Genomic DNA, 22,180 nt, shown 5'->3' on the forward strand with positions numbered 1-22,180 from the left:
AGGAGCCAAACTATTCACAAGCTGTGAATCATCAGAAAGCATCTAAATGGACAGAAAGTACATCAGTTAATCCCAAAACCAAAGATAAATTTGGGGAACTACTTTCAGTAACAAAGCAGGAAGTTAAATGTAGTACAACGGCAAACTACCTTATGAGATATAGTGAGTGACTGTAGAATATACTCAAGAACAATTCTAACAAACAGAAAAATTAAATGTGTAGAAGCATAATGTTTATTTTTTAATCAATGTAATAAGTCTAAAAATGTTGACAAATTTCATAGTAAAAAATGACAACTAAGTAAACTTCTTGATCCAGCTTGAAAATTTCATACAGTTTGTCACAAGTCTCTCAACAGATGCATTTTGGGAGGTCATGCTCAATTTTCTTTAAATACTTCAGGTTTGTAAATTACAAAAATAGCATGCCAACTGACTAGGCACTTTTGAAGCAGCTTGGTTGAAGCTTCTCCTTACTGCCTGCTGGCTTTACCGTTTTCGTGTGTATCCATTCTATGAGACACAAAGGAGCAAAATACAATGACACCATGTCACAAAGAAATGAGCTCATATTACAGAATACAATATTTTATAATAGTTAATAATCTGGCACACTTGGGATTTGGTAATGCCAGACCAACAGATTCCCATATATTGCTATATTCCTATTGACAAACTACAAATTTCTAATTCATCAGTTTTTAAGTTTTACATACTAACATACTTTCCCAAGAAGCTGGTATTTAAATGGAGTATGGTAATGAAACAGAGCACAGGAATGGGATCCCAGCGAGGTTATAGGGAGTGTGGGAATAGGGAGCCCCAGCAAATTTAAAGGCAATAAGGGTATAGGGACAACAGCGATCTAAGGGAGTGTGGGAATGGGAAATCCAGTTGCCAAACCACTGCATTTTTGAACAGTGGTGTAAATTATTGGAGTTGACTCTATATAGTTTGTTACACTAATATAAAAAAAACTTTAAAAGTCTTTGAGAACTTATTTAGCTTATTTTTTTAACTATACAAGGAGCAACTCAAAATTTCTAAAGCAATATAGAACATGCTACTGACCCGTTTTCCTCCTTGAGATGTTGGTACAATTCAGCTTTGTTGTTAATGGAACTCAAACGGCCAGCAAATTCCTGATGCTTTCTTGAATTTGCTGTATTGATCCTATTTGTCCAGAGAGTGAGCAAAGAGACTGGACCTGGAGATTGTTGTGACAGAAAGAACAGATTTAAAGCAGGACAAATGCACACAAATGAGCCCTCTCATCCCTCAAACACAGTGGATTTTTATCTGTCTGTAATTTCAGAATTTTAAGTTTCAGCATATTCCCATCAGGAGAGGGTTGTATTTTGCTCTTCCAACTGCACCACTGTTCTGCCCTCAAAAGATGACATTAGAGACAGAGACAACAGCAAGAGAGCCAGTAACCCATTCACTTGTACGAATTGGTCATCATCCCAATTTCTGTTCAATACATTACAATACCAGAAACTATGTAGTTAATACACTGCTCTTGCATCTGTGCACTTCCTACTTAACACCCAACTTCCTATTTTGCAGTTCTGTAATATCAGTTTCAATGTTTTATGGATTATATATTCCAGTACATATTTGTAAAGAAAATTGACGATTTACACTTGTGATCCATTTTAAACATCCCCTTCCTCTAAAATGTCTTTACAGTGCTTCCCTGAAGCTCCATGTAGACTAAACCTTTACATGCTTTGCTTTGTGAACCATACGGGGAGGACATTAACGGACTTACTGATTGCATCACTGGCTACATCAGCTTCTGTGTGGACATTTTTATACTATCAAGGACTGTTCGCTGCTTCCCTAACAGCAAACCATGGGTCTCCAGTGAACTAAAGGCTCTTCTCTTAGATCAGGAGACAAGGAGTAAATGAAATATGCAGAGGGAGCTAAAGGAGAAGATCAAGGTGGCTAAAGAAGAATATAGGACAGAGCTGGAGAACAAGCTTGAGCAGAAAAGCACACGGGAGATGTGGACAGGCATGAAGAAAGAACATCACTGGCTACAACCAGCCTTGCTGTTGAGCCTCAGAATGCAGCCATGAATGAGTTAAACCGATTCTTCAACAGGTTTGACAACTGCCCTCCTCAGCACACCAGTCCAGGTGCCAAGGTGCCCAGTACTCCCTAAGCAGCAATGCCTCCTCTCCGCCCTCCAGTTTTACACAAGGATGAACAACATAGGCTACCACTGTCTACATCCCCTCCTTGCTCTGCACCTACCATCCACACCGCCACATACTAACTGCCATCATCCTGATCTTCATCCACACTCCCCAGCCCCCATTTTCCACCAACTCCCCAATCATCATGGACTCACCTTCACTACTGAGCAGGTGAGAAGGACTCTGGGGAAACACCGACATGGCCAAGCATTGGGACCAGATGGTGTGAACTGCAAAGTCCTGAAGGAGTGTGCTGAGCAGCTGTGTGGAGTTCTCCAGAGCATTTTCAATCCCGAGTCTCAGCCTGGAAAGGGTCTCGACTGTGGAAAACATCATGTGTGGACCTAGTACTCAAGAAGGGCCACAACCAAAAGTCTTGGAAGACTACCATCCAGTGGCCCTGACCTCATACATCATGAAGACCCTAGAGAGGCTGGTCCTGGCTCACTTCCGACCCCTGGTCAGATCAGCTCTTGATCCCCTGCAGTTTCCCTGCACTGGAGTCAACGATGCTGTCATCTACCTGCTGGACAGAGCCTACTCCCATTTGGCACTGTGTGGGTCATGTTTTTTTGATTTCTCAAGTGGCTTCAATACCATACAGCCCTCAAAGCTCTGTTCAGTGTAGAATGGCACTTCCATAAGTCCTGGATAATGGACCACAGTTTGCGCAGCTTCAGAGCTGTGTGTTATGCATGGCTATAAGCAGCACTGGGGCCCCACAGGGAATCATCTGCAGCTCAACATCAGTAAGACAAAGGAGATAGTGATACACTTTAGGAAGACTAAGCCTGCACTGCTCCTTGTTACAATTGATGGTGAGGACATGGATATGCTGAGGATTTACAAGTACCTGGGGGTACACCTGGATGACAGATTTGAGTGGAGCACCAACCCAGAGGCTGTGTACAGAAAGGGCCAGAGTTACGTCTACTTCCTGAGGAGACTGAGGTCCTTTGGAGTATGTAGACCTCTTCTTCACATGTTCTACCAGTCTGTTGTCTCCAATACAATCTTCTAGGTGGTGATGTGCTGGGGCAATGGCATCAACATGGGTGATGCTAACAGGCTCAATAAACTGATCAGAAAGCCTGGCTCTGTTATAGGAGTCAATCTGGACACACTGGAGGCTGTGGTAGAACAAAGGACCCTATGGAAAGTCCTGGCAATTCTGGACAATGTTTCTCACTCTCTACATGCCACCTTGGCTGAACAGAGGAACACTTTTAGTAATAGACTAAGACAACTGCACTGCTCCAAAGAGCGCTATATGAGGTCATTCTTGCTCTCAGCCTTTAGGCTCTGTAATGAGTTGACCTATAGCTGGAGAAGTGATGACCCTGCTGTTTGAAGTAACATTTTTCATTCTTTCTTACTTCTCTTCTAATATTTGTAATTTTGCATATCTGGGCATTTGTAATGCTACTGTGACACTGTAATTTCCTTTGGGATCAATAAAGTATCTATCTATCTACCTATAACTTTATAATGCATTTTTATATACAGTGGATTCTGGTTAATTGGGACAAATCAGGACCAGTACATCTTGGCCCAATTAAGTAGCTGCCCAATTAGCCAAAGTTTCATGGAAATAGTTAAAAAGAATAAGAAACAAATCAGTTTTAATTGAGTCAACAAATTATGTATTTAAATGAAATACAGAACAATACACTATAATACTGTAAAACTATATTAGTTCTTAATAGTTATGGACAGAGGAATTGTATGCTGCCACGATCTTTTGATTGACAGTAAATGACCAAAATCAATGCAGGCACCAAGTGCAGATAATGGAATGCCTTCATACAATGTTTTCAACAAATGCATCCTCCAAATCTTAATTTTCATTGTAATATTCAAACTGATTATATCTTTAAATTATTCATAGTTCCTAACTTGAAGTAATGAAATCATTTCAATTTCACTCCTGCCATCTCTCGCACCTCCAAACCTGAATGCTTGAAATCGTGGTGAGTAAAAATCACTGCTTTTTGAACACAAACTTACACTATTTTTCGTATCAAGTACAGTGTAGTGTCTAACGATCACATAAGTGCAAGTGACTGACGCCAGTTAGAAACTGTTCAGTATCTGTCTCCTATCCTAATTGAGCATCATGGTGTCCCAAATAAACAAAGGGAATCCTGGCTATTTTTTTCATTAGTTTCTGTTCCTTAATAGTTGCCCCAAAGAAGTGGCTGCCCCCGATTAACAATGGTCCAATCAACTGGAATCCACTGTGATGTCACACTTAAATGACATATTAAGTACCTGCTTTAAATATGAAGTCAACTCACCTTTAACCTTCTCTACAGGCTGTGTTTCTCCTACGCTAACCCGTGGTTTTTTGTTCAGTGGTTCAGGGGAGTCAGGAGAGTCTTTGATTATCTCAGCTTCAGCCACTTCATCTTTTTCTCGTTCCAGTGCTCCCTTTTGTCTTTACAAATAAATTCAAACTTTCATTAAATAGTGTACAGATAAGATTAAATTGTGTTACCGTTCACATTTTGCTGTGAATGTTAACACAATTCGCTCCTGTCAATGTGAAATTGCGGTAAATGTACACTAAACAGGTGTAGAATCAGAGAACCTGTATGTTACAATGGAGGAGAAATAGGTCAAATCCTAACAATGACATTGCTAAGGATTGAACAGAAGCTGGCAGATGACAATATGTTTTTGAGATTTGGACAAAATTTATTTAATGCTCCTCACTCCTGTAAGACTATAACCACATGGTATAAGAGTCCTGACACATGCAGGCATAGTATTTTTCCCAAAATGCTATCCATATATTCTTTGTGTTTACAACAAAACATCAACTTTCTCGGACCTCTTTTTTGACACATTTTTACAAATTATCATTTCAAAACCATCAATTGGAGTTTAATCTTAGTTTCTGGATTATTAATCTGCTACTTAGGTAATGGTGACCTAAAATGTTTCTCAGAGTAGCAAGCTTGACCTAATACTAGGCATTACTTTAACAGAGACTATATACTTGTCCTGATCCCAAGCATACGGGAACAAATAAGAGAGATGGGGCCAAAATGGGGCACAGCAAGGTATCTGTCAGAGAATGTTGCCAACAGGCACTTTCCAGGCTACAGAGTGTGTGCTGAGAGATGCACTGAAGCTCAGTGCAGCCAATGCAAAGGCTGTGTAGGAAAGGACCACAGTCTAGGCTCCTTTCGCTTCTGCACGTGAAGGGACTGAGTTGTATAGGGATGCCCCTCAAACACAAAGCAGTTTATCACCTTGGGGCTGCATAAAGGGTTTAGTGTTATGGTTTTAAAATATACATTAACACTAGTGAATGCATTGACCATGAAGATATACAACCGTTTCTTCTTTTGTTTTTATTTATCATGAATAAAGTTTATTTTTGAACTATATACGAAGAATGAAGGAGCAGATAGTTTAAAAAAAATGCAGCAAGTACAAGTTCTTTTTCACCATTTCAAATTCTCAAAAATATTTTCCCTTGTGCTCCACGTTATGTGGTTAATTCCTATTAGTCTTCAGGGAAGTAGGAACGGAGTGTGCTTTGTTAGTTTCTGAAGAAGAGGTAGTCGCACAGCCTCTGTTCCAACTCCAGATATATTCTAATGTAGCTCAAGGTACCTTAGAGTGCTGTACCCTTACAGGTGAACAGAAACACTGAAACAAACGGCTTACAGCAGAAGCAATGATATTACTGTAATTTAATCTACTTTAAATATTGGATTACTTATTCATTCTTTAGTTAGAACGTATTAATTTCCTTGTGAATGACCATATCTTAACAATGCTCTATTGAGCAGGTAACGGGCCTGTATTGTGCTGTAGGTTTTCTATGTTTCTATTGCAGGGTCTAGTCATTCTGCAGTTCTTGTCCAGGCATCTTTTACTGGAGCAAGGTGCATTATAGGTATGTGTGCTCTATATATTTGGCATACTGACATACATACATACATACATCAAGAACGCAAACACGAGGAAATCTGCAGATGCTGGAAATTCAAGTAACACACAGAAAATGCTGGTGGAACGCAGCAGGCCAGGCAGCACCTACAGGAAGAAGCACAGTCAATGTTTTGGGCCGAGACCCTTCGTCAGGAGTCCTGATGAAGGGTTTCGGCCTGAAACATCGACTGTACTTCTTCCTATAAATGCTGCCTGGCCTGATGCGTTCCACCAGCATTTTGTGTGTGTTGCACATACATCAATACTTTGTCTTCTGCAAGGAATAGGGGCAGGTAGTAAAACATGCAAAAAGCATGAAAAATTATCATTGAAAAGTAAGAAAAATGCAAAAAAAAAAGGCATCTTTCTTTCTAACAAATACAACCTTAAATGAACATAAATCTACTCTAAAAGTGGTAAGGGTAAAAATCTAGTCTAAAAGTGTTATCTGAAATGAATAAAAACACCAAAATACTTAAAAGGAAATTCTGTGATATCCACACACTCGAGGCTTTGAACTGGCAGATTTTCTGGGCTATTGAATATTATTTAATATATTTCATATTAATATATTCTGTATAATATTATAATATATATTATTAATATGACACACACTATTAATTCCTTTAAAAAAATATGCCAATACAGTATAACCTATTTTCCTATGAACCTGGGTGTTCCGTTTGTTGAGCTTTGGAACTTCTGAATAGTCATATTGGAATGTTATTACATTACTAAGAACTTTCATTGAATGTACTGACACTTAGAAGTGATTGATTTTGAAATCACAATTTGCAACTGTTCAAACATTTTGGTCTCGACCCAATTTGTTTACTCTGCCCTGAGCTCTCATTCCCCCTATCTCCCAAAAACATATTCGCTTTATTTCTAACCATTCCCAGTTTAATAAAAAAAAAATCATCAGTCTGAAACATTAACATATCTTTTCTCTTCACACACAGTCCCTGATCAGCTGAATTTTCCCAGAATTGTCTGCTTTTACTTTAAGTTGCCAACTAGTCCCCTTTGGGCAACATGACTGGGAAGGTTAAACAGGATGAAATAACCTACTCAAAGATATTTTTGTCTACAATATAATGGAAGTTATGTAAAACAAATCATTTTATTTAAAAAAAGAGATTGAACAGGAGTATTTTAAAATAAAAGTAATCCCAAATTTAGAGTCAATGAGAAGTAGAGCACAGAAGTAGGCCATTTGGCCCATCTAGTCCATGTGGACACCAGACACCTGTACAATGTACTGTGTATGTTAATCAAAATGGCTTCTTTGTTTTTCTAGAGTAGGAATGCTTTTATGTTTGATAGGTGTTTTCTCTCGCAGTTGTTTAGCTTTGGACTTGCTGATATGGGGATTGTATTCATTTGTTAACCAATGGGGAATGTTATTTTGTCTTGTGAGGCTGGGAGCTTGAGGGTTTTGCGGTCTTTTCAGGGGGTGTGGGAAGGAGATGCCGAGGAAGGTGGACGTGCGCTGCACTGCTCGGTCGACCACCGGGGGTGGTCCCAGGTGCAAGGACATGGAGGTCAGAGGAAAGTGATGAGGGGTCGAATGGTTCGATGGTTGAGCTCCAACGATGTACACTAAACTGACTGAACTTTGATAAGTTGGCGCCTTTTACTTTATTTTCTTTTCCTTTATATGTACTGTATTGCATAGTACTCTTTTAGTTTTAGTAAAATCTTTAAAGTGTATTCCATTACGGTATCTGGTGTGAGTTTGATATTGTGTGTGTACACGCGGCATAAACTTGATTCTCACAGCACCTGCGTGTACGGGAGGTGGGGTTGGTGAGTGGCTGAATCTCCTTTTCCCCTAGACATATACCAGCCTGTTGGGTAAGTGTTACACACTATTTAAATTCCCCACTCCTATTGACTTGCACCAGGATCCTAGCCTTCGATAACCCTACCATCCATGTACCTATACAAACTTCTCTTAAACGTTTAATCGAGCTCGCAAGCACCACTTGTGTTGGCAGATCGTTCCATACTCTCATGGTACACTGAGTGAAGAAGTTTCCCCTCATGTTCCCTTTAAACTTTTCACCTTTCACCCTTAACCCATGACCTCTGGCTGTTATCCCACCCAACCTCAATGGAGAAAGTCTGTTTGCATTTACCCTATTTACACACCTTAATTTTGTATACCTCCAAAATCTTCTCTCAGTCCTCTACATTCTAAGGAATACAGTCCTAATCTACTCCATCTTTCCTGATTACGCAGGTCCTCCAGGCCCAGCAACACCCTTGTAAATTTTCTCTGCACTCTTTCAAACTTATGAACATCTTCCCTGTAGGTAGGTGACCAAAATTGCACACAATACTCTAAGTTACGCCTCACCAATGTCAGCATAACATCCCAGCTCCTGCACTCAATACCTTAATTTATGAAGGCCAATGTGCCAAAAAAGCTTTCTTTATGAATTACATATGTACCTGCATTTCCAGATCCCTTTGTTTTATCACACTTCTCAGTGCCCTACGTTTACTGTATAGGGCACCAAGAAATTATTTGTTTCTCCTCTTAGTAGAGCATTCTATTGACTTCCATAGCCTCTTCATTTAGATAATGCACTCACCGTTCAGAATCTTGCCAGGATTTGTCAGACTCGTATTCCTTTGCTGATTTTTCAGATTTATCTTCTTTATCTTCTCTTTTCCTCCGAGTCTTTTTGCGCTCCTCCTCTTCCGGAGGCTTGCTCCGACAGGCCAGCAAGCATTCCAGTACACGCTGATGTTTCTCAGAGTTATTTAAGTGTGCCCTTACAAGGGTTTCTAACTCATTCCACATTACCCTGTATTGTTCATCCCTGTAAGAGAAAGGGTTCAGAATACATGACAATGCAACAAGACAATGATCCAAAAGGCAAGAGTAAATCAACAATCGAATGGTTGAAAAAGAAGAACATTTGTGTTTTGGAATGGCCAAGTCAAAGTCCTGACCTTAATTCTATAGCAATGTTGTGGAAGAAAATGAAACAGGCAGTTTGGAAGCCCACCACATCTCAAAGCTGAAGCTGTTTTATAAGGAGGAATGGCCTAAAATTCCTCTAAGCCGATGTGCAGGACTGATCAACAGTACTGGAAACGTTTGATTGAAGTTATTGCTGCACAAGGGGTGGTGGGGGTGGAGGTCCACACCAATTACTGAAAGCAAAGGTTCACATACTTTTTCCAACAAGAGCATGCAACATTGGATCATTCTTCTCAATAAATATATAAATAACTATGATTTTTTTTTGTGCTATTTACTTAATTGGGTGCTCCATCTAGTTTTAGAACTTTATGTGAAGATCTGATCACATTTTAGGTCGTACTTATGCAGAAATAGATAAAATTCTAGCACCACTGTATTGCCTTGAACTACTGCTTTCCAGAAACGGTGGTAAATGTTCAGAGACGTAAAACTATTTCTTCCTCAACAATACTTTGGGTACACTGGCTTTAATATGAACTGTTTTTTATGTCACCTATGTTAACACTCTGAGTCCTGATTAGAATGGAGATATTGGAAAAATATCGTTTCTATTTATGAAACCTATCTCTCTTCATCAACTTTTGTCTGATGAAAGAATCAGTTTCAATGGAATTGGAATTTGTCTATTATTGTCTGATGTACTGAGATACATTGAAGAGCTTGTCTTGGATACTGTTCATAAGATGAGATCACTACATAGTACATTTGTTCAACAAAGTAAAACAATAGCAATACAGAATAAAGTGTAATGCAGGCAAGCAATAATTGCAAGATCATAACAAGGTAGATTATGAGGTCAAATGTCCAATGTATCATAGTAGGGAACTATTTAGTAATATTATAACAGGGTAGAAGCTGTCCTTGAGCCTGGTGATATGCACTTTCTGGCTTTTGTATCTTTAACTCAATGGAAGAGTAGAGGAGAGAATGTCCCATGCGGGTGAATATTTTGATTATCCTGGCTGTTTGTTGATGCAACAAGTAGTATAGACAGACAGAGTGCATGGAGGGGAGACTGGCTTTCCTGCTTAGCTAAGCTGTGTCCACAACTCTCTGTAGTTTTGTTTTGCAGTTTAAATTGAAGCAAGAGGTGGAGAGTGAAGTAGTAAAGGCATCTTGGAGAGAAGCCATTTTTTAAAAAACTGATTGGGGAAAAGAGGCTAGACTGCGCAGGCATGTGATGTAGCGCACCAAAGGTTTAAAAAAAAGACCGCCTATACAGCAGCCATCGTCGGAGAGGACTGAGTCAAAGTGAGACGGCTTTGGCTCAACAGGCTTCAGCGTGAACAGGCAGAGGTGAGGGTAGGTTCCGGTAAGTTTTGTTATGTTTGTTTAGAGTAGAGAGAATGCCAGGCAGGATGTTGGAATGCTCCTCTTGCAGGATGTGGGAAGTCAGGTCTCCCTGACGACAACTGCAAGCAGTGCATCCAACTGTAGCTCCTAACCAACCGCATTAGGGAACTGGAGCAGGAGCTGGATGACCTCCAGATCATTCGGGAGAATGAGGAGTTTATAGATAGTAGCTACAGGGAGGCAGTTATGCCAAAGGAGCAGTGCACAGGTAATTGGGTTACCGTCAGGCGAGGGAAGAGGAAAGGGCAGGCAGAGCAGGTCTCCCCTGTGGCCATTCCCCTCAACAAGTATATCGATTTGGATACTGTTGGGGGGATGACTTACCTGGGACAAGCTGCGGAAGCCGGATCTCTGGCACTGAGTTTGGTTCTACAGTGCAGAAGGGAGGGGGGAAGAAGAGAAGAGCGGTAGTGATAGGGGACTCGATAGTTAGAGGTACAGACAGGAGGTTCTGTGGTTGCGACGGGGACGGTTTGTTGCCTCCCGGGTGTCAGGGTCAGGGATGTCTCTGATCGCCAGCACAGCATTCTGAAATGGGAGGGTGAGCAGCCAGATGTCATGGTACACATCGGTACCAATAATGTAAGAAGGAAGAGTGAGGTCCTGAAGAGTGAGTATAGAGAGATTGGTAGGAAGTTAAAAAGCAGGACCTTGAGGTTGATAATCTCAGGATTGCTACCTGTGCCACGTGCTAGTAAGGGTAAGAATAGGATAAGCATGTGGCTGAGGAACTGTTGTAGGGGGCAGGGTTTCAGATTTTGGGATCATTGGGACCTATGGGTTACACCTGAACTACAGGGGGACCAATATCCTTTCAGGGAGGCTAGTTAGTGCTTTGAGGACGGGGGGGGGTTTAAACTAGACTTGCAGAGGGATGGGAACCACTGTGCCAGAGTAGATAGTGGAGCGGGGCTGAAAATAAATGATGTTAAAGTTTCATGCAAAGTCACAAATAGAAGGGTTGTGAGTGGTAGTAATAATCTTCTGAGGTGTGTCTATTTCAATGCGAGGAGTGTTGTGGGGAAGGCTGACAAGCTGAGGGCGTGAATTGACACTTGGAATTATGACATTGTAGCCATTTGTGAAACTTGGCTACAGGAGGGGCAGGACTGGCAGCTTAATGTTCCGGGGTTCTGTTGTTTCAGATGTGATAGAGGCAGAGGGATGAAGGGTTGGGTGGGGGGGGGGGGGGGGTGGCATTGCTAGTCAGGGAAAATGTTACAGCAGTGCTCAGGCAGGACGAATTAGAGGGCTTGTCTACCGAGGCCATATGGGTGGAGCTGAGAAACAGGAAAGTTATGACCACATTAATGGGGTTGTATTATAGACCACCCAATAGTCAGCGAGAATTGGAGGAGCAAATCTGCAGAGCAATAGCAGACAGCTGCAGGAAACATAAAGTTGTGATAGTAGGGGATTTTAATTTTCCATGTATTGATTGGGACTCCCATACAGTTAAAGGTCTAGACGGGTTAGAGTTTGTAAAATGTTTTTGGGAAAGTTTTCTAAATCAATACATAGAGGTACCGACTAGAGAGGATGCAATATTAGGTCTCCTATTAGGAAACGAGTTAGGACTGGTGACGGAAGTGTGTGTTGGGGAACACTTTGGTTCCAGTGATCATAACACCATTAGTTTCAACTTGATCATGGATAAAGATAGATCTGGTCCTCGGGTTGAGGTTCTAAACTGGAAAAAGGCCAAATTTGAAGAAATGAGGAAGGATTAAAAAGCGTGGATTGGGACAGGTTGTTCTCTGGCAAGGATGTCATTGGTAAGTGGGAGGCCTTCAAAGGAGACATTTTGAGAAGAGTTTGTATGTTCCTGTCAGGATTAAAGGCAAAGTGAATAAGAATATTGGAACTCTGATAAAGAAGGAGAGAGAGAGAGATGTATGACATGTATAAGAAACGGAGCAAATAAGGTACAAAAAGTATAAAAAGTGCAAAAAAATACTTAAGAAAGAAATCAGGAGGGCTAAAAGACACAGGTAGCTTTGGCAGTCAAGGTGAAGGATAATCCAAAGAGCTTCTACAGGTATATTAAGAGCAAAAGGATAGTAAGGGATAAAGTTGGTCCTCTTGAAGATCAGAGTGGTCGGCTTTGTATGGAACCAAAAGAAATGGGGGAGATCTTAAATGGGTTTTTTGCGTCTGTATTTACTAAGGAAACTGGCATGGAGTCAATGGAAATACGGCAAACAGGTAGTGAGGTCATGGAACCTATACAGATTGAAGAGGAGGAGGTGCTTGCTATCTTGAGGCAATTCAGAGCAGATAAATTTCCAGGACCTGACAGGGTATTCCCTTGGACCTTGAAGGAGACCAGTGTTGAAATTGCAGGGGCCCTGGCAGATATATTTAAAGTGTCGTTATCCACGGGTGAGGTGCTGAAGGATTGGAGGATAGCTCATGTTGTTCCATTGTTTAAAAAAGGCTCAAAAAGTAATCCGGGAAATTATAGGCTGGTGTAAGTTTGATGTCAGTAGTAGGTAAATTTTTGGAAGGAGTACTAAGAGATAGGATCTACAAGTATTGGTATGGATGGGGAACTATTAGGGAGAGTCAACATGGCTTTGTGCATGGTAGGTCATGTTCAACAAATCTATTAGAGTTTTTCAAGAAGGTTACCAGGAAAGTGGATGAAGGGAAGGCAGTAGATGTTGTCTACGTGGACATCAGTAAGGCCTTTGACAAGGTCTCACATGGGAGGTTAGTCAGGAAGAGTCAGTTGCTAGGTATACATGGTGAGGCAGTAAATTGGATTAGACATTGGCTCAATGGGAGAAGTCAGAGAGTGGTAGTGGAGGACTGCTTCTCTGAGTGAAGGCCTGTGACTAGTGGTATGCCACAGGGATCAGTGCTGGGTCCATTGTTATTTGTCATCTATATCAATGCTCTGGATGATAATGTGGTAAATTGGATCAGCAAATTTGCTGATGATACAAAGATTGGGGGTGGAGTGGACAGTGAAGAAGGTTTTCAAAGCTTGCAGAGGGATCTGGACCAGCCAGAAAAATGGCAGATGGAGTTTAATACAGACAAATGTGAGGTATTGCACTTTGGAAGGAAAAACCAAGGTAGAACATACAAGGTAAATGGCAGGGCCCTGAAGAGTGCAGTAGAACAGAGGGATCTAGGAATACAGATACAAAATTCCCTAAAAGTGGTGTCACAAGTAGATAGGGTAGTAAAGAGAGCTTCTGGTACATTGGCCTTTATAAATCAAAGAACTCAGTATAAGAGTTGGAATGTTATGGTGAGGTTGTATAAGGCATTGGTGAGGCCAAATTTGGAGTATTGAGTACAGTTTTGGTCATTGAATTACAGGAAGGATATTAATAAGATTGAAAGAGCGCAGAGGTGGTTTACAAGGATGTTGCGGGGACTTGAGAAACTGAGTTACAGAGAAAAGTTGAATTCCCCGGAGCGTAGAAGAATGAGGGGAGACTTGATAGAGGTATATAAAATTATGATGGGTATAGATAGAGTGAATGCAAGCAGGCTTTTTCCACTGAGGCTAAGGGAGATAAAAACCAGAGGACGTCGGTTAAGGGTGAAGGGGGAAAAGTTTAAAGGGAACATTGGGGGGTGCTTCTTCACACAGAGAGTGGTGGGAGTGTGGAATGAGCTGCCAGATGAAGTGATAAATGTGGGCTCACTTTAAACATTTAAGAAAAACTTGGGACAGGTACATGGATGAGAGGTGTATGGAGGGATATGGTCCAGGTGCAGGTCAGTGGGTCTAGGCAGAAAAATGGTTCAGCACAGCCAATAAGGCCAAAAGGCCTGTTTCTGTGCTGTAATGTAATGTAATGCAGAGCGGTTGCCATACAAAGCCGTGATGCATCCATACAGGATGCTTTCTATGAAAATTAGTAAAGGACAACGGGGACATGCCAAATTTCTTTAGCCTCTTGAGAAACTAGAGTCATTGGTGAGCTATTCTTTTTAAACTATGACATCAACATAGTTGGACAGGCTATTGGTATGTTCATTTCTTGGAACGTGAACCTCTCAACCTTAACGCCATTGATGTAGAACTTGATCCTGAAGTCATTGACCAGCTGTTTTGCTTTACTGTCATTGACATGATACCATATTACTAAGCTCTCCAACTCCTTCCTGATATTCATCAGAAGAGTCAAGAGTAACCATTTTAAATTTTAGTTTGACTCAAAAATAGGTTGTTACCATATTTCCTGTCATAATGCCATCAACATTATGGCCCTAAACAGCGACTGCTTTGCTTGCATCTTCGGAAACAGCTCTATTTCCATCTTTAATATCTTTATTTTCCTCTTTCAGGGTTCTTTTGAAGACACTGACCTGGAGTTACACGCTGACTTCAGTTCTTTGCGGGAATGGGACTTGCTCTCAGAGTTTCACAACCGGCCGTTGTTCTGCATGCCGAGGGCTCAGATTTGGAAGACTAGGATCTCGGGGCTCTGGAGATGGGCGGATCAAAAGTCAGTGTCACGGCAGGAGACCCGTGTGTTGGGGGAGTTGGGATATCTACAACTATTGTACATGTGTGGAGACCAGAGATCTTTGCGATTTTTAGGCACAGAGCGCGGAAAAAGTGACATAATGGACTTTTAACATCGTAAACCAGCGAGTTGTTTGGTATGTCTTCCTACTTGCTGGGAAAAGAGAGACACCTCCTTCTCCCATATTAGGGAGGGGGGAGGAGGGAGGGAGAGAGCGAGGATGGGGGAGGGGGGGGGGAGAGAGACAGGGAGACACCCACACACACACACAGAGTGGTATTTCCTATATTGGGTGAAACGCAAAGTCTTTGGGGTAACTGCAAGTCTGTATCTTTGCTATTGTTTTGCTCTCTCTTGAGTGCTCAGTGGCGGGTGCTGGTGCTTTTCTTTTACCGGTGGGGGGAGTGGGGGATTGTTGCTTGCTGCCGCTTACATATGGGAGGGAGAGGAGCTGGGGGACTTTGGGGTTCTAACATTAAACTGTCGTTCATTCTTTGGGGCATTTCTCTGTTTTCGTAGATGGTTGTGAAGAAAAAGCATTTCAGGATATATATTGTATACATTTCTCTAACATCAAATTGAACCTTTGAACCTCTGAACATTAAAATGGCACAAATACTGACCGACTTGAAATGAAGACAATTTGCCTCTCAGATGGATGGTAGATAAGCAAAAAGGAACTGAAATCACTGAAACATATATCAAAAGTGTGGAACAAAATGGTATAATTAGCACAAAAAGGGTTAATTGCCATGGATGGGGGGAGGGCAGGAACACACTGAAAACTCCCGTACTTCTGTTACTTCCACAACTACAGAAAGTTCAGAAAAAAACTTGTAGGCTCTGCAAGCACTGGGAGAGAAACAGAATGAGTGTTTCAAAAAGCAATGAAATTGGATATAGTTAAATTTTTTTAAGTAAGATGGAAAGATGAGAGAAGAAGGCAGTAGAATCAGAGGAGAAATGAAATGGGAAATGGGATGATGGTGTAAGGTATTTAAATAATTACAGCCTGCTAAGCCTTTCCTGTTTTTATTTACTCCCACCAACTCTTTTGTCATTTAATATATGCAGCATCAACTGATGGGAAGTGCAGCTTTCAAGCTCATGGTTCCATCTGTAGCTGGATCACAAACTTATTTTGTGACAGGAGGCAGTATATGAGACTAGGTAAGAACATCTCCACATTTGACTCAGTTAACACTCATTCCCCTCTCTTACGTTCTCTGTACAACAACACCCAGGAGTGTGGAGGACACTACTGTTATTAGACTAATCACTAGAGCAGATGAATCCTAGTACCACCAGGAATTATACAGGCTAGTGCCCTGTGCAATCTCAACAACTTTGAGATAAATGCCCTCAAAACCATGGAGATGTATATATTTATTCTCTTGAAGTTAGTCTCCTTTTCATCCACTATTATCAACAACTGCTCCAGCATTCAGGTTCCTGGGCATCATGATTTCTCTCTCATGGGAGAACTTTATCTCTTTCAATAACAAAAAGGCACGGCAGAGGATGTACTTCTTGCAGCAGTTGGTAAAATTCCATCTTCCCCAGAATATACTGATGCAATTCTACATGGCCATCATAGAGAGCATCCTCACATCAACTAATACTGCCTAGTTTGGTGCAGCATCCTCTCCCAGCATACAAAAATTACAACAAACTGTCAGATCAGCTGGAAAGGTCACTAGCTGTAGCCTATCATCACTGCAGGACTTGTATGTGTCCAGGACAAAGAATCAAGCAAGCTAAAGCATTATGGACACTATCCACCCAGCAAAAGCTCCCTTCTAGAAAACACTATAGGGCTATTAAAATAAAAAGTTCACACCATTAGGCAGTTAACTTGATCATCTACTACCCCATCACTGAACTGTAAACACTAGCCCACTTTAATACTGCTGTTTATTTTGGAAATACACAATGGTCTTTATGAGTTTATGCACATTTTATTCCATATCTGCACTTTAACCTCCAAGCTTATTTTTATATAATTATTCTACAATGGTTGAAAGTTGTTTTTTGTTGCATGTCATGCCAACACACCACAGCAAATTCCAAATACAAATAAATATATACAGCAATTAAAATTGATGCTAGCAGATGCCAAGGTGGCAGAGACACATGGTGACTCTCTGCATGCACTGCACTCCATCAAATTCTCCCATTTAGGACTACTACAACTGAAATCCACAGTCACAGCTATGGATCGTCCAGTAAGCAGCATCATTTTAAAACATTTTAAAGAATCTATCAATACTCTATCAGCAGATCGCATCTGCAGACTGGGTCACAAGTGCAGATGCCCTTTAAGGAAACACAAGCACAGAAGGCACGCCAGTCTCAGAAGCAGAATCAGCTTTATTACTAACATACATTGTGAAATTTGTTAACTTGGCAGCAGCAGCACAACGCAATACATGATAATGTAGAAAAAAAGCTGAATTACAGTAAATATATTAATTAAATAGTTAAATTAAATAAGCAGTGCAAAAACAGAAATAAAAAAATAGTGAGGAAATGTTCATAGGTTCAATGTCCATTCAGAAATCAGAGGGCAGAGGAGAAGAAACTGTTCTTTAAACGCTGAGTGTATGCCTTCAGGCTTCTGTACCTTCTTCCTGGTGGTAATGAGAAGCGGTCATGTTCTGGGTAGTGGGGGCCCTTAGTGATGGAAGCTGCCTTTTTGAGGCACCACTTCTTGAAACGTATAAAATTCTAAAGGGATTGGACAGGCTTTGAAACGTATAAAATTCTAAAGGGATTGGACAGGCTAAATGCAGGAAGATTGTTTCTGATGTTGGGGAAGTCCAGAGGGGTCACAGTTTAAGGATAAAGGGGAAGCCTTTTAGGACTGAGATGAGGAAAAACTTCTTCACACAGAGAGTGGTGAATCTGTGGAATTCTCTGCCACAGGAAACAGTTGAGGCCGGTTCATTAGCCATATTTAAGAGGAAGTTAGATATGGCCCTTGAGGCTAAAGGGATCAGGGGGTATGGAGAGAAAGCAGGTACAGGGTTCTGAGTTGGATGATCAGCCATGATCATACTCAATGGCGGTGCAGGCTCGAAGGGCCAAATGGTGCACTCCTGCACCTATTTTCTATGTTTCTATGGATACAACGGAGGCTAGCGCCCATGATGGAACTGGCCAATTTTACAACTCTCTGCAGCTTTCTTTGATTCTGTGCCGTAGCAGATGGCGAAGCAGCCAGTTAAGAGTGCTTCTTATGGTACATCTGTAAAAATTTGTGAGTGTTTTAGGTAACATACCAAAACTCTTTAAACCCCTAATGAAATATTGCTGCTGTCTTGTCTTCTTTATAGCTATGTCAATATGTTGGGACCAGGTTAGGTCCTCAGAGATCTTAACACCTAGGAACTTGAAATTGCTAACTCTCTACTTCTGATCCCACTACGATCAGCTCTTTGGTCTTACGGACATTGAGTGCAAAGTTGCTGCTGCAACACCATTCAACTAGCTGGTCTATTTTGCTCCTGGTACAATTGAAATGCGGAGGTCTTGGATTCCCACTCCCGGCTATCCTGCTGGCAAACGTAGTCTCTAGAATGGACTCCCTTTCCTGACTATACTGCTGGCAAATATGCAATCTCTGAAAAATAAAACTGAAGACCTTAGAGCAAGACTGACACACCAGAGGGGCATCAGGGACTGTTATATACTTTGCTTCACGGAAATTTGATTTATTTCACATACAGCATGGTAGCCTCATGGCTTCAACATTCTCAGCAAAGACAGGAGAGTTCAATCTTTTAAACATAAAGGAGGTGCAGTATATTTTATGAGTAACTCATTGTGGTACACAGACGTGGCAGTTCTGTCTTAATTCTGCTCATTCGAACTGGAACATTTAGCAATCAAATGTCCATTTTATCTGCTGCAGGAGATTTCTGCCATCATCCTGGTAGTGTTGTACATTCCAGCTCAGGCCAACATCAGGTAGGCACTAGAGAATTGAGCTCTGTGATCAGCAGGCACAAACAACACACCCAGATGCCTTCCCTGTCATTGCAGGGGATTTGAATCAGCTTGAAGAAGTCTCTGAACAACAATCACCAATAAATCACCTGTAGAACCAGAGAACTCAACAGATTTGACCACAGTTATACCACCATCACGAATGCTTACCATGCCATGCCACCCCACACCCACACCCACACTTCAGAAAATCTGATCATTTGGCTGTGCTTCTACTTCTGGCTTATATTAGGTAGAGACTAAAGGCTGCATCACCTTCTTGAGGACCAGGAAGATATGGTCAAGGGAGGTGGAAGAGTGCTGTCTTAAGTTGATGAACTGAAAAATATTCAGGGATTTATCTAAAGCCCTGTGTGGATGAGTGTGTGCCTTTGAGAACATACCAGACATACCCAAACCAAAAGCCATGGATGAACCAAGAGATTTGTAGTCTACTAGACAACCGGGTGACCTGTTGGGGCACCCTTTGAGAAAAAGGTAGTGCAGTCTGATGTGACCGGAATGAACATTAAATTTTCCTGAATGCTATTGCTATCACTTTGCTTTGGAAATTGAAGAAGAAAAACTCAGTTTATTAAAGAAGAAAGACGCGTAGCAAGGGAAATATAACTCCTTCTCGTTTAATGAAGGACACTTCTGATGGTAACATTTCTGATTGATCTGCCACTCTTGTGCCTTTCGTTGTCATTCTGAAGACACACAGCCCTTTCATCCTTTTTTAAAAATATTTATTTATTAAATTTTAGAAATTACAAAGAATAAATGTGGTAATAAAATAGTAAGAAAAATAATATTGACCCCCCCCCTTAACCCTTATCTAAAGAAAGAAAAAAAGGAAACAAGAGAAGGATTACCTGGATATCAGAGGATCCCCACATGCTCCATGGAGTTCAAAATAATTTTGATACTTAGTTTTACTTTCCCCAATTGCTATAATTTTATCTTCAAAGGACCTATGTATTTAATCCTATTTTTTGTAAGTATGGGAACCAAATTTTTGAAAATATATCATTCATTTCTTAGATTATACGTAATTTTTTCAAGTGGAATACAACTATGTATTTCATTATTCCAACAATCCATAGTTAAATATAAATCAGATTTCCAAGTAACTGCGATAACTTTTTTGGCTACTGCCAATGCAATTTTTATAAATTTTTTCTGATACTTATTCAATTTAAGTTTCGTTATTGTCCCTTCAATACCTCCTAATAAAAATAATAATGGACTATGTGTGAGTTGTACTCCAATAATTTGTTCCAATAAAAGTCTTAAGTTTATCCAAAATGGCTGAATTTTAAAACAAGACCAAGTAGAATGTAAAAAAGTACCAATTTCTTGATTACATCGAAAACATTTGTCAGACATATTTGAATTTAATCTATTTATTTTCTGTGGTGTTATATATAATTGATGTAAAAAATTATATTGTATTAATCTAAGTCAAACATTTATTGTATTTCTCATACTATCAGAACATAATCTTGACCAGTTTTTTCCATCAATTTTAACATTCAAATCAGATTCCCATTTTCGTCTTGATTTATGAATTCCTAATTTAATTGTCTGCTTTTGAATCAAATTATACTTACAAGATGTAATTTTTTTAATTTTTCCTTTCTGGATTAATATTTCTATTTCACTAGGTTTTGGCATCAACATTGTTTGTCCCAACTTTTCTTGTAAATAGGCTTTTAATTGAAAATAACAGAAAAGAGTGTTATTTGATATTTTATATTTATTTTTTAATTGATCAAATGACATCAATATACCTCCTTCAAAACAATCACCTATATATTTAATCCCCTTTTGGAACTAATTATGTAAAAGTCTATTATCCATTGTAAAAGGAATAAGCCTATTTTGAATTAAAGTTCTTTTTGCTAATAAAGATTTCTTTATCTCATCGTCCATATTTACCTTATTCCATAAATCAATCAAATGTCTTAATATAGGAGATTCTTTTTTTTCCGTATCCATTTGGATTCCCATTTATATATAAAATCTTCTGGTATATTTTCTCCTATCTTATCTAATTCTATTCTAATCCATGCTGGTTTTTCTTCATCAAAAAAAGACGCAATAAATCTAAGTTGATTTGCTTTATAATAATTCTTAAAATTTGGAAGCTGTAACCTTCCTAAATCAAATTTACATGTCAATTTTTCCAATGATATTCTTGACATCTTTCCTTTCCAAAGAAATTTCCTTACATATTTATTCAGTTCTTGAAAAAACTTCTGAGGTAATTGTATTGGTAAAGTTTGAAATAAATATTGCAATCTAGGAAATATATTCATTTTTACAGCATTAACTCTACCTATTAATGTTATTGGTAACATCATCCATTTATCAAGATCCTTTTATTTTTTTTAATAATGGCAAATAATTTTGTTTATATAAATTTTTTACATCATTATCAACTCTAATACCTAAATATTTTATCCCATTTATTGACCATCGAAATTGAGTTGCTAATTGACATTGATTATAATTTCCTTTGGTAAGGGGTAAAATTTCACTTGTATCCCAATTTACCTGATAGCCTGATACTTTCCCATATTCTTCCAATCTAAAAGATAATCTTTGCAAAGATTGCAATGGGTTTGTTAAATAAATCAAAACATCATCAGCAAATAAATTAATCTTATATTCTTCTTGATTAACTCTAAAGCCCCCAATATCTGAATCTGTTCTAATTAATTCAGCTAATGGTTTTATTGCCAATACAAATAAAGCAGGTGATAACGGGCAGCCTTGTCTAGTTGACCTTGTTAAGCAAAATGATGTTGAAATCTGACCATTTGTAACTACTTCAGCTTGAGGATTAGTATTTAAAATTTTAATCCATTGTATAAAAGATTTTCCTAACTCATATTTTTCCAATACCTTAAATAAAAAATCCCATTCCAATCTATCAAATGCTTTTTCTGCAAAGCAACTGCCACACTCATTTCCTCTCTTTTTTGTGCCAAATGAATTATACTAAGTAACTGGGTTATATTATCTATTGATTGTCTATTTTTAATAAAACTTGTTTGATCCATATGTATTAATTTTGGCAAATATTTAGATATTCTATTAGATAAAATTTTTACTAGTATTTTATAATCTGTATTCAACAAAGAAATAGGCCTATATGATGTTAGTTTTAAAGGATCTCTATCTTTTTTTGGCAA

At 39.6% G+C, this 22,180-nt stretch overlaps 1 protein-coding gene across 5 annotated transcripts in view; it reads right to left on the reverse strand.

The window, feature by feature from the left end:
• Positions 1-211: 211 nt before the first annotated feature.
• The window catches only part of ints13 (integrator complex subunit 13), an 86,630-nt gene continuing 64,661 nt past the window's right edge, over positions 212-22,180 (reverse strand). For 3 of the 5 annotated variants that reach the window (XM_059987727.1, XM_059987725.1, XM_059987726.1), the window contains 5 exons: positions 8,753-8,983; positions 4,505-4,644; positions 2,363-2,527; positions 1,072-1,207; positions 212-513 (listed from right to left, as the gene is read on the reverse strand). In XM_059987727.1, the coding sequence (XP_059843710.1) occupies positions 474-513; positions 1,072-1,207; positions 2,363-2,527; positions 4,505-4,644; positions 8,753-8,983 (712 nt within the window). In that variant the 3' untranslated portion in view covers positions 212-473. The remainder of the gene's footprint in view (positions 514-1,071; positions 1,208-2,362; positions 2,528-4,504; positions 4,645-8,752; positions 8,984-22,180) is intronic. The other 2 variants (XM_059987729.1, XM_059987728.1) reach the window with 1 other exon arrangement.

Source organism: Hypanus sabinus, chromosome 13 (assembly GCF_030144855.1).
Source record: "Hypanus sabinus isolate sHypSab1 chromosome 13, sHypSab1.hap1, whole genome shotgun sequence".
In the NCBI taxonomy this organism is placed as follows: Eukaryota; Metazoa; Chordata; class Chondrichthyes; order Myliobatiformes; family Dasyatidae; genus Hypanus; species Hypanus sabinus.